This window comes from Salmo trutta, chromosome 12, assembly GCF_901001165.1.
Source record: "Salmo trutta chromosome 12, fSalTru1.1, whole genome shotgun sequence".
Classification (NCBI taxonomy): domain Eukaryota; kingdom Metazoa; phylum Chordata; class Actinopteri; order Salmoniformes; family Salmonidae; genus Salmo; species Salmo trutta.
In genome coordinates, this window is record NC_042968.1 from 12,674,620 (window position 1) to 12,687,742 (window position 13,123).

General features: G+C 46.0%; 1 protein-coding gene across 3 annotated transcripts in view; it reads right to left on the reverse strand.

Moving 5' to 3' along the window:
* LOC115202937 (teashirt homolog 3) overlaps nt 1-12,848 on the reverse strand; it is a 36,281-nt gene extending 23,433 nt beyond the window's left edge. The window contains exons 1-2 of one of the 3 annotated variants that reach the window (XM_029767126.1): nt 12,668-12,848; nt 11,886-12,147 (exon numbers count right to left, since the gene is read on the reverse strand). In XM_029767126.1, the coding sequence (XP_029622986.1) occupies nt 11,886-11,925 (40 nt within the window). In that variant the 5' untranslated portion in view covers nt 11,926-12,147; nt 12,668-12,848. Of the gene's footprint in view, nt 1-11,885; nt 12,258-12,667 lie in introns of all 3 variants that reach the window. The other 2 variants (XM_029767125.1, XM_029767127.1) reach the window with 2 other exon arrangements.
* Between the last annotated feature and the right edge of the window lie 275 nt (nt 12,849-13,123).

Consider the following 13,123-nt stretch of genomic DNA (forward strand, 5'->3'; position numbering starts at 1 on the left):
ACACGCAATATCACGCTATGCTTTCCCAACACCTCTCCAAACTCCTGCCTGCCGTGAGCCTGTGGATCCACACACCTCCACAGAGACAGAGGCAGGCAGGCAGCTCCACTACAGGCCCTCTCTACTGGGCCCCAAGGGTCACTGCAGGGCCCTATCTCTACTGCACTGGTCTGCCTGTCTGTCTGTGGGTGGGTGTGTGTGTGTGGGTGGTGGTTCTTACAAGTGTGCCATTTCTTTAATGTACCTTGCAGTGCATATCATAGGCAAAATGGAGAGGGTGTGTTAACAGCATCAATTTGAAGAGCCCCACTTTAAACCCCACATTTGTAGCATTTACCGGTATCAGAGACAGTGTGTGTGCTTTAGCTCGGTTGTCCCCTTCTCTCTCTCTCTCTCTCTCTCTCTCCCTCTTTCTTTCTCTCTCTCTTTCTCTCATCCGCTCCACCAGTCTTTTATTATTTCTCTCCACTTTCGAGCCAATCTTCTTTTAATGGAATTAGAACCTGTGCCACTGACTGTCATCAGCACTCACTCCCTCCTCTCCTTCACTGTGTTGGGAGAGAGAGAGAAAGACTACCCTCCAGTCTCTTCTCCTTCCTAGACTCCCTTCCTTTTCCCTGGCTTCACTTTTTTTTAATCCAGGCAACCCAGACCAAGTGCTAGCAAGGGTCATGTCTTTTTAATTATCTCTCCTGCCTTTGATTAATTATTCCGTCTGACAATAGCGTGTTTCTAATGCTTTTCACCTGCCCGCGCTGATTGACAGCGTCTCTGTCTGATTCAAAGCAAACAGCTGCTGCCATGATTGCCTAGCAACCAGGAGGTGATGGATGAGTCTCAAAGATGGATGGCCACAATAAATCATGTCTCCTGCTATAAAACTGGAAAAAGAAAGAGAGGAGGGGGGAGAAAAAGAGCACAAAAACAAAACAACCTCCCTCTCTCTCTCTCTCTCCCCTAGTGTGGAGGGCAGGGTTGAAGCCCTCTCCTCTGCCTGACCCTGTCTCGTTCCTTCGCTCCTCTCCTCCTCCTGTACAGGAGTCCAGTTCTTCACGGCAGGGAGAAGACCAGACGAAAATAAATGGCATAGAGGGTGAGTAGGCTTTGCGAAAATGTTGGTATGTGATGAGGTAACCTCTCAGAGAGAGACCGGCTATCACTAGCTATCTCTCCTGTGGTCTGACTTTGCCCTGGTGCGGCGCTTGTTGGCATGGGGAGGGGCTTGTTGGCATGGGGAGGGGCTTGTTGGCATGGGGAGGGGCTTGTTGGCATGGGGAGGGGCTTGTTGATATGCAGGCAGACAGTAAGAAAACCCAGCTGGAACAATGATGGCTGACTACAAACCTAAGATTACTTTTATTGAATTCAACACTAGGCAAGATTATAATTCACCCTGAAATGGCATTGTGCTTAACAGCTATTACAATAACATTGTACAGTACCTGCATTGTACACACCTAGGTTGATGGGGGAAAAAACACCTGTCCTCCGCTTGCACTTAAATAGTCCAGCCTAAGGAATGAAAACATTTGACCATATCCCGAAATATATTCAAAATAAACCATTAAAAGTGCTCAAAATGTAGTCTATCCACATTATTGTGAGTTTATGGGGCTGACTAACACAGTCGGCTGTATTTCTTCCTTATGGGCCACAGCTGTTCGGCCCTCACAGCCCCGACAATGGTCACCTCATCTCACTAGTCTGGCGAAATAAAACCAAAAACCTCATATAAAACAACAGAAATACACAGGAAGCTAACTAAAAAGAAAGAACAGTTTCAAAACAAGGGTTACCCAGGGCGCGGAGCGAGGGCCACGTCCAACATTAGCTGGTTTTTTTTCTCTTCTTCACCTGACCGCCATTGGTTTTATTTTTACCCTTTCGGGCAAAAGTAGGCAGTGAGGTGCATTAGGAGTGAGCGAGTGCTGCTCCTCTGGTATCTGGTAACAAACAAGGATCTGGCTGACCCATCCATCACTGAGCCCACGGCCTGGGTCTAGCACTCAGTCCCCTCTTCGCCAAAGCTCAGGTTACAGCTTTACACGGCCAGTCTAAATAATATTCAAAATGATGAATGACACAGCCAGCCTCATATCCATCATCAATCTCTTTTTTTAAGGAGCATCCATCTTCAGTAACGCTCCTTTGAATCATGGGAAAGCGAGAGAGCTCAGATTCACTGGCGTAACCCCCGAGAGAGCGAGAGAGGGCCGAATGGCAAGGAGCCGGGGCCTTGAGTGATACCTGTCAACCACGGGGCCCAGGGACCGGGACAAAGACGCACTGGGACATGTGTGGGAGCAGGGGCTCAAAGAAGAGCAAAGACACACATAGATGCACACACTGATAGACACACACACACACACACACACACACACATATGCAGATACATCATGATAGACTACACATGCAGAATCCATATACACACACACACACCCATATTTACAGGAAACACATGGACAGACTACACATGCGGAATCCATACACACACACACACACCCATATTTACAGGAAACACATGGACACACACACATACAAACACACGCATAAACCCATGAAATACTAACTTCATTCCAAACAAGTCCCCTACCAAACTAAGTGTATTATTTTTAAACACATACTGTACGTCTACAAACACACACTATCTTCCTCCCACCTCGAGCATAACACCAAGTCCCCTCCCATCTCACACATAGGGGTTAGGGAATGTGAGAGGCGAGTCGGAGCATTACCGGATCTATAGTGCTGTTCCCCTTCACTCCCAACCTCTCTCTCCACACCCACAGTCCACCAACCCTCCCCGAAGACCCCGTCCTCATCCCACTTTCGGCTTTACATTCCCCCTCCCCTCCTCTCCCCCCCGCCCCCTCAGAGGCGTGGACGCCCAGGCTCCTCTGTAAGGGAGGAAGATAGCCCCTCACACAGGGCTCTGGCAAGGGCCCGTTTGATAAATGACACACGTCATTCTGTCAGGAGAGAAGGGTGTGTCCATGATGTATGACCATGCCGACGAGAGGAGGAAATCAACTGTTTGGCATGGAGCAGCTACTCTCCCTCCATCACAGCTCTGTTTCAGACCTCCTAAAACACCCGTCCGGCCTCGTGTGTGTGTGTGTGTGTGTGTGTGTGTGTGTGTGTGTGTGTGTGTGTGTGTGTGTGTGTGTGTGTGTGTGTGTGTGTGTGTGTGTGTGTCTGTGTGTGTGTGTGTGTGGAATGGATGTGTGTGTACGGACAGAGAACAGGCTGCCCTTCTTTCCCTTTGACTCTCCCCCCCAAACTCTCCCTTTCCCTGTCTCTCTTTCTTTCGCTCTCTCCGTCTGTTCTTCTCCTCGTTCCTTCTCCCTGTGTCCCTCCCCACCAAAGCTACAAACAGGAAGAGTGTAGGGACGGAAGGAATAAAAAAAACTGAAAATAAAGAGGACTAGAAAAAAAGCTAGCTCAGTAGCAAGAGGGCAGTTATATCAATCAAAGTCAACTTCGGCAACAACAATACTACCGTTTCAAATAAAATAGCTATCTCAGACAAACGGCCGTAACATGGGGATGGAAACCCGGTCGGCCAAACTGGATCTACTCCCCCCCCCCCTGATTTTTTTATTTTACTCCTCTATCTCACGCTCACCTCTTTTTCGACACACAAGCGAGGGCCCTGACATCTGCAGAGTTCATTTAAAGAAAAAAAAAATGTGTCAGAGGAGTGTGACGCCCCCCTCCTTGTACCCCCCCCCTCCTCCCCCCCTGCTCGGTTTCATTAGCTCACTGGCAGGGTGGCACTTCTCAAGCTCATTACAGGGGAAGGATTTATGGAGCAGAACCCAATGGCGAAGAAAAGGCATCTGTCAATAATTGCAGGGAGCAGCACTCACATCTCGAGAAGCTTTGAAATCTCATTAGGTATGCAGTTATCAGGCATAAAGATCAAAACCATGACTCAACTCCGACAGAATCCTACCAAGAAACATTAATTAGCAACAGGCCTGCAGTATAAAATAAAACAGACTTCCTCTCTCTCTCTCTCTCTCTCCTTCTCGCACCTGCCTGCCTTTGCCAAGGAGAGAAAAACCCGACCCCCTTCCTGTTACTTAAATGCACACACACATAGGTGTATAAGCAGAAACACACACGTGTAAACACGCAAATCCCCCCCCTGTTTCAGACCACATCCCCCCTGCCTTTCCTGACCCCCCCCCCCATTACAAAAAAATAGAGGGTAAAAGGGGGGGGGGATAATTCCCAGCATCTGAGACTGATCAGAACATGAAACAGGGGGAGAGAGGGAGTGAAGGCGAGGCGTTTGAGGCCGTCTCTTGGCTTCGGAGGAGAGAAGAGGAAGAGGCTGTCATGCCTGAGAAGGATGTCCTGATTACGTGGGCCTCTACGGTTCCCCTGCCTTTCATCACCGTCACCATCAAAAACAGCCTCCGTGTCACCCGCGCGCCTGACTGATGGCTGCCAGTCTCGCCTGGCCCCCGTCAGAGTCCCACGGGGAAGGGGGGGACAGCCAACCAAAGCTCCTCCACCCCTGCCCCCACACCCATGGGCTGGCCCACCCCAAATGAGGGAAAGAAGAAACCCAGACCTGGAGTCTGGCCCAAACGACACTCAGAACTACCCCCCCCCCCTCCCCCACGTCCCTCCATCTCGTCCTCGCCGGCCCCCTACCTCTCCTCTCTGTGCACTCCCGTCCCTCCTCGACATGACAACAACACAGGCAGGGATTACTCCACACGCCCATATTTCACTGCACGGGGCTGCTGGGAGATTTAATCCCCCGTGTAGCTGCCAGGCTCCTGAAGACTGGCCCAACACACACATCACACAAAGAGCCATAGTATCGCTGAGAGGAGAGGAAGGTAGGGTGGGTGGGGGGGAGAGAGGAGAGGACAACCCAGACAGAGAGAATTTCAGCCGGATAATACACTAGTCTGCCTTTGGAAAGTGCAGCCATCCAAATTTGGGGGAAGTGTTTTATACTGTACTGAGGAGGAGCATAAAATATATCTGTTTCTCCGCAGAGGAAGTGCAAAGATCCCACAAACTCTCTCAATTTCCTGTTTCCTCAAAAATGTGCCTAGAAGAGAAGCCGATTCCCATGGTGCTCTGGCGCAGGCCCGATAGCGAATCAGGCTTCACAGTGGGAGTTTGTAGAGCAGTGGCTGAGCTCTGCCCAATCACTCCACTAGAATAATATCTCCTGCACATTGAAATAGCAGCGCTTAGGAGTTGACATGATTCCCTAATCATTGGGGAAAGAAAGAAACTGATAATCGTTGATTAATCAAATATGAACACCCATCTCGGAGAGAGAGAGAGAGAGAGAGAGAGAGAGAGAAGGAGGAGCTAAGTAGCCACTCATCTCCTGACCAAACTTCCTTTAACCAGTGGTTGGGCATTCTCATTCATTCAGAAAACATCCTGTTTGCCATTAGACAAACTGTTGCATTTTATGGTTATGCAGATGTTTATCTGTCCAGTCTTCTAATCTTACAACTAGGTTGACTAATGGCTTGCACTGGTGCACAATGTGCTGAGGTGTTCATTTCAGCAGGTAATAAAACATAAAAAGTAGAGCAAAAGGGTACATAAATAAATCTTAAACCTTAAGAAAACATAAAAAGCTTCTACCTTTCCGCGAGGAACGTTCCGGCATTTACTACCTAGTAATAACACATCTAATACAGTAAATGTCTCACTATGCATGTTCATTCCGGAATAGAAATAACGATCCCAGAAGAAATGGGGACGGCCTGTTCCTGAATACTGTAATGTGTCTATTGTGTGAACAGTATTGTTTGGATAAGGAGCCAGACACAGTCAAAAACTATTTTTTGGTCTTGATAGCTTGTGTGTAAATGGAACTGTTTTGTGTGTGTCCTACGCGTCTACCTTTGTGTACAATAACTGTGTGCGTCTGGTCGTGTTGCGTAGCCCTCTCTGCTCTCTCACTAACCCTGCTGCAGTCGCTATTCATCGCTCTCCCCTCGCAAAACAATCTTTGGTGAGAGGAGCAGGGAGGAGAGGGGCTATGAAAAAAATGAGAAAGATGCAGCCTTGTGAGCCAATTTAAGAAATAACTGCTGATGCATGAGCTATTGACTGTTTCAGTGCTCGTGATAACGCTCAAGGCGAAACTGTGAGCAAAATGACAGCGTCAACCGCCTGCAATAAACTGCAGCCCGCGAGACCAAGGGAGCTCTAATTGACAGCTGTCAAGCTAATGGGAGCCATGACGGAGGATTCTGGGGGAAAAAATCTGTTTATCAACCATCAACCGTACATCCTCGAGCAGGGAACTTTCCCTCCCTCTTTCTCCCTCTTTCTCTGTGCCTACGTTATTCAGCTTTTTCCCCCTCGCCCCTTCTCCCTTTATTTCTCTGTCTCCGCCCTCTCCGCTCTTAGCCCTGTTCATTGTCGCTCACTTGTGGCTGTGAAAAAGGCAGAGGACGGCCATAACGAATCATAGTGTCACCTGGCAGCCTGGGAAAGCCTCACTTTAGGGAGAGCAATGCAATGCAAGGCAAGGCTGAGGAAAGGCCCGTAATCCTGAGAAGAAGGCCCAGGAGTAGACACCTCACTCCGGAGGGGGCACCGGGGACTGGGCTTCTGGGGACTACTGATCACGGGGCCGGGACACAGACAAAGACACACGTGGACAAACAGATAGGCCAAGGCCACTCGTTTATTCGACACATTTGGTTGTGTGATCTGTGTACATGCTATTTCTACTTCACTTTATTTTGGATTAGGCTACTTTGTTCGATGGATTTTTTGCATTCAGCTTCAGACATACACAGCCATGTTGCCATTCACCAGGGGCGTCATGCACCCCAAAAGTCTGAGGGGGCACCCCCTCCATCCCCTCACACAAGTGAGGGGATGGTCCAGAGGGGGGATAGCACCCCCGCCCGTAAGTAGTAGCCTATCTCCTGTTTCTGTAGCGTGAGGCAGCTTGATGTACAAGTCTATCGCAGGGCCTAACCCCCAATCTATCTCCTTAATACGGAGTGCCAAGCAGAAACACATCAGGTCCCATTTTTACAGTATTTGGTATGACTCGGCCTGGGAGCGAACTCACAACCTTCTAATCTCAGGGCGGACACTCTAACCACAAGGACACTGAGTTGGTGCATATGTAAATTGGAGATTTTTGCATCTTTCAAACACCTGAAACGGCCTTTTCCTGCACTCTAGACCGATAATCATTACTCTTAATTCTATGTTTAAAAATATATATATATCTAAGCATACCTCTTGAGCTGTCTGTATCCTCCTGACTGGTGGTTATTTTGTTAAATAAATCTCTGCATCTCTACTATAAAGCTGGGTAAAAGATTGAAAGGAAAGATAGTCCCATTCAGTACATTTAGTAATTGCTTGGTTTTCTAAAGTCTGCCAACCTTGCCAGAAGGCATGCCAGCTAATATAGATAGACAAGCTAGCTACTCTAACTTGATTGACAGCCTGAAATGTCTTCTTAGTAGCTAGTTATGAGGTTGGGAGATTGGGGACCTATCTGGTTAGCTAAAGCCAGCTTCATAATATTAATAAGAGGCTAGTAGTATTACAGAGAAAAAACAAACATAAAAAAAAAAAATTACAGGACAAGTCTGAGGGAGCACGTGCCCCCTATGGGCATGACACCTCTGTCCACCACAACCAAAAACATTTGGAAAATATTCATTGATAAATCCACTTGATTTTAAATGTAATGTAGTGCTTAATAATTCTATTTCTAATTAACTGAGGGTGGGGGTGGACTGTGGAAGGTGATGTTTATGAAATCATTTTCTTTCCGTCTCAATAATTAATAGAATTATCATGACCAGCTTTTAACTGGGATAATTAGCCTAATTAAGATGGCATGTTTCATTAAATGTAATTCGCAGAGACTTTGTAGGGGTAAGGCTTCGTACGAGCAAGGCCCCAACAAGCCACTGCTACCGACCTGTGAACTACAGCGAATTAACCAACTACACCAGCGACAAAGTGAATAAAGTAACATCACACTATTACACAAACCCTCTGTTTTTAGCAATTAGCAGAGACAAAACATTATTGCAAGACCATGCAAGCGGTGTGTGTGTGTGTGTGTGTGTGCGTCTGTGTGTGTAGTAACCCATGTGTCTACGGGCCACTGTATGTGGATGTGTATCCAGCATGACTGCAACGTTAACACACATCGAGCATGATTAATCTCTCTCGCTCATCCACAATCAATCAAACACGCACAGAAATCACAGAAATCAGCTGCTTTTCCTCCCCGCAATCTATCTCCCGTCAAGCAGAACTAGATCTGTCGTGATCTTAATATTTGTATAAATCACATTTAGCCCCTTTGAACACAACGCTGATAATAGGCATTTGGAAAATCAACTCGTGTGAAAAGGCATCTATACCTTTGAATATGTAATGATGTACGTGACGATGAGCAATGTCAACAATATCAATGTCGACTCATTTCACGAGGCTTCTTCAAACACGTCTCCCAGACAGCGGCCCTGGCGCCCTAAAGCGATACTATTCTCTGTGACGGCGTGGCGAAACAGCTACAACGTCAGCGCAATGCTTTCTGAGTGTTTCGGGCAAGAAGCACTGCGGTACTGCTCAGTAAGACTAACGTGGCATAACACAACTAGTGAAGGAGAAAAAAAGTCAGATGTTTGATGTTCCCACTTTCCTCCCCAAAACAATGATATGTTTGGTCTTGCAAGGCTTTGAAGCAGACAAACAAACAAACCAAAAAAACGGTGTTCACAGCATTGTCCACTCCTAAACGGAGGAGGGTTTCTGTGGGAAAGGTATTGTGACTAGACAGAGAGAGTGGTGTGTGTGTGTGTGTGTGTGTGTGTGTGTGTGTGTGTGTGTGTGTGTGTGTGTGTGTGTGTGTGTGTGTGTGTGTGTGTGTGTGTGTGTGTGTGTGTGTGTGTGTGTGTGTGTGTGTGTGTGTGCTGGCTGCTACAAGCCCCTCTTTCCCAGACAGACTTTTTGAGAGGCTAGTTTGTGTTGTTGTTTTTAGGCTCCTGACCATTACAAAAACAGCCTAGTTCCAAGCCGAGGTGATTACCCAGGTACCCTGGCCCATTTGTCACCTGCAGCAGAAAATTGAGTTTGTGCACAACTAAAGGCATGGAGGACTGTGTAATATCAGCTTGATTTCATCAAACTAGCTGCAAACCTAATTGGGCTGGATGACAGTGTGCGAAGCTTGTCATCTCCAATCATTAGGGCTGTCAGGAATCCATCAGCTTTACAGCTAATTAGGTGAACACTAATGAAGCTGGCAAAACAACTTTTCTTTTTATACGGCTGAGCAGCCCTTCCAGACTGGTGGGCTGAAAAAGGGAAAAGAGCAAGAGGAGAGAAAGAGAGGGAAGCAAAGAGAAGGAGAGAGGGAGAGAGAGATTTTCTCATGAAACGCTCAAGGTTGTTCCTAATCAAGGCCCATTATCTGCCATTTCTTGCTCTTTCCATCACTACAGCGCAATCAATTTGTCACCACTCTTTGTGTGTCACGGAACAGTCGTCAACCTTATAACTTGCAGCTGTGAGGGCTGCTGGGAAAGTAAGAGGGGTGAATGTTGGTGAGGGGGTATACAGACCCTGTAAAAAATGTACAGGAAGTTGCCTCGTCACAACAACAACAAAAAACATGCCTCACTGCTCTCGTGTCTGTCCTCATCCGCTCATCAAAATAATAAATGCCTTATTTTTCTCTCTCACTCTCTCGTCTGGGATAAGAAGGCTTTCAGTCATCTCCCAGCCCCCACCGACCCCCACCCCCAGCGTGTCCATTAGGCAAAAGCGTTTTGATAAAGTAAAGCCCAGGCCCAACGTATGGAGAAACAAAATGAGAGCAGTCACTCTGCCAACTTCTGATTGACCATTAGAGCCATTGATGAATGTGGCTGTCAGAAGGGAGACAATTAAATCAAATATGAAACAAAGTCGCTTTGACGGGTCGTTCTGATGGAGCAAACCATTCCTCCGTCTCCCGATTAGGCTAATAGTTACATTTTTCATAGAAGCACTGTGTGTACGCACAAGATACAATTGTTTGTGTCTGTATGTGAGTGGGTGTGTGTGTGTGTGTCTGTGTCTGTATGTGAGTGGGTGTGTGTGTGTGTGTCTGTGTGTGTGTGTGTGTGTGTGTGTGTGTGTGTGTGTGTGTGTGTGTGTGTGTGTGTGTGTGTGTGTGTGTGTGTGTGTGTGAGTGTGTGTGTGTGTGTGTGTGTGTGTGTCTGTATGTGAGTGTGTGTGTGTGTGTGTGTAGTAAAGCGAGCGATTACTATAATAATTGCATAATATTGAATTTGTATAGTATATTTTAAGGGGATTTGACCTTGGTGCTTGTTATAGTTTTGTTACAGGCTAAAAGTTGCAGTAGTATAGATTAATTTACATCTAGGCTAAGTTTCAGAAAACTTAACGACACTTTAAAGCATATAGGTAAATGTCCAATCAAAATCAAATCAAACTTTATTTGCCACATGCGCCGAATGTAGCCTATGTTGTGATGGTAGTGAAGCAAATCTCTCACAAATAAGAATAACCCTTATTGATTCTAAAAACAGGTAGCCTGTATACTTCAACACATTGGTGCTTCAAACAATACTTCCAAAAGTGGACATAAAACCCAGAAGTTCCAGCCATATAGCAACAGTATGAGAACAGAAGTCTGATTCAAATAATATTTGTATTTTTAACAGAATGGTAGCTAAGTAACTACCATGTTGTAGCATAGCCTAATTATTTATATAGAGCAGAATATATGAGGTGTTCTATGACCTAAGTAAGATTTAATTCAAGCATATTTTGAACAGTCACGTGGATTGTTCTATATTCTCTACTTTTTAAGAGAGAGAGAACAAAATATGGCCTTTGGCTCTAACAACGTGAAAAAAAGTACAAAACAAGCAATTAAAGATGTTTTAAATCGCTAATTGTCAGACCAGACATGACGTCACGTGAACGTTGCTATGGGAAGTGATTTATTTGTGTTTATCGGGAAAGAATAGATCAAAGACAAGCCAGATGACGGGCAATCAATCAGCCATCAAATCAAAGATGGCAATTGTCCATTAAAGCCTCTTCCAGTCCACGTCTCCCCTAGGGTCGGCTGCGAAATATTCTTTAAGCATTTCCCAGAAAGGAGAAATCAGCAAAGGGAAACTAGGCGAAAGTTGACATTTTGTGATCAAATGTTTTAGCACAAAGCCCCAAACGAGCATCAAAGGAAATCATGACAGTCAGCTGACAAGAGCCCCATTTTCCCTACGCTTCTTCATAGATCTCTAATTCATGGAGTCAATATCTACACCCTACGGAGGGAGGAAGGGAGAGTAGGCTAAAATAGGGTAAAATGGAGAGAGACCAATCAAAGCTGAAGTTGTCTTTGACTAGTCGGATGGAGCTACTGCCTGGAAACCTTCCATGTCTTTCGAGAACTGTTGTTAGCAAATCGTTCATCGAATGGAATCAGTGTTGCCCCAGAAGTTCGAAAAAAAGGATTAACTTAGAACATTTAAACAATGTTGCCAATAACTAGGCTATGTAGCCTAATGGGCTATGTATGTATGCTGATAATGCTGATTACTATTAAAATAGTAGGTGGCTAGTATCAAACGTGGTTGTAAAAAAAAAAAAAAAAAAAGCACATCCCCTTCAAAGGGAAAGTACAACAAAAAAACTTCTAGCTAGTAGCCTAACCATCCCTCTTTGAGTGAATGGGTATTTGCCATTTCCTCCCACTGTAGGCTATGCTACAATGTAGCTACACGCACATGATTCAGTACTATACACCGTAGGACTAGTGAAAGCAATGGAAATAGCTCGGCAGTAGCAGTACAAACAGAGGTGATCACATGCAAATCGTAGAGCCGTACCTGCCGCACGTCGGGGCGCTTGCTGTTTCCTCCGCGGCATGCTTATTTCGGGGTTCTGAAGAGTTCTTCTCTAGCCCCAGAGATCCCTAGCTGGTCCGCTCTTCTTTGGTAGGGGCGCTTCCTTACACGGTACCCGGGGCGCTTTCAGAAGGCTGACATAGATCGGCAGTTTTCAAACAAAAAATGCAGACATTGAAGAACGGGTAGATCTGAAGATGAAGAAGAACAAGCGTTTTTTTTCTTCTTTCTCTCTCCTGTTCGACTTGGATATCACAGTGTGGAGACGGAGAGTACAGTAGTGGGGAAGAAGAAAAAAAAAATCTTCAGCCTCAATGTGATTCTCACTCCGCGTTGGAGGCTGCAACAGGCAAGCTTAAAGGAAAACGAAATGAACGCGTCACTCAAAGTCTGCAAACAGGGGCAAACATCAAGCACTGTCACATTTGTGCCGTGCACATCCAATGGCTAGCTAGCTCTTGTCATATAAGCATCACATGTCTGCTGTCCCTCCCGCGGCCCCATAACAATGTCTGATACGAACTATACAGTCTATACAGCATTAAAAAAAAAGTAAGCTTGGCTATTTGAAAGAAATCATTCATGAGCATTTTCAAAAGTCATCCATGCATGCTGGAGATCAAACGCTGATACAATAGCATAACTGTACGGAGGAGAGCACCGTTCCACTCTTTGGCTACACATGGAAACAAAACATTTTCTTCTTCCCTAGGCTATTGGACTATCTTAATGTTTACTAGATGTTAACGGAATGGCATACTTACTCAATCGGTTGATTAACTGCGTTATCCATGAGGATTTCGATTCCAGTAATCACACGCAATTTAAAAACCAGCAAGGCAGCGTCTCGGCGTCGCTGTAGCCATCGTATGAAAATCCCAGTCTTTCCAAGTCCCTTTAAAACATCAACAAATGTATATTGTTTTTAAGATAAGAGAGGTAAAGGCAAAGGTTGAAAGAAGAGATGGACGGACTTGTCGCCCACACGCTGGCTCGCTCCGTTATTTTGTCCAAGCGCGTTCAAAATCCACTGAGAGCAGTTCGAATCGATGAGATACGTGCTTGATTGGGTATCCCTTGTTGTAATAATGTACATCAGAAGGAGGGGATGGACTCGTGCTGTGCCTCAGCTGCTCTGAGAGCATGGATCAGCAGCTATTGCCAAACACTTTCTTGGCTGCTAATAGCACTTTTTCCTCTTCTTTGTGTGGCTGATAGTA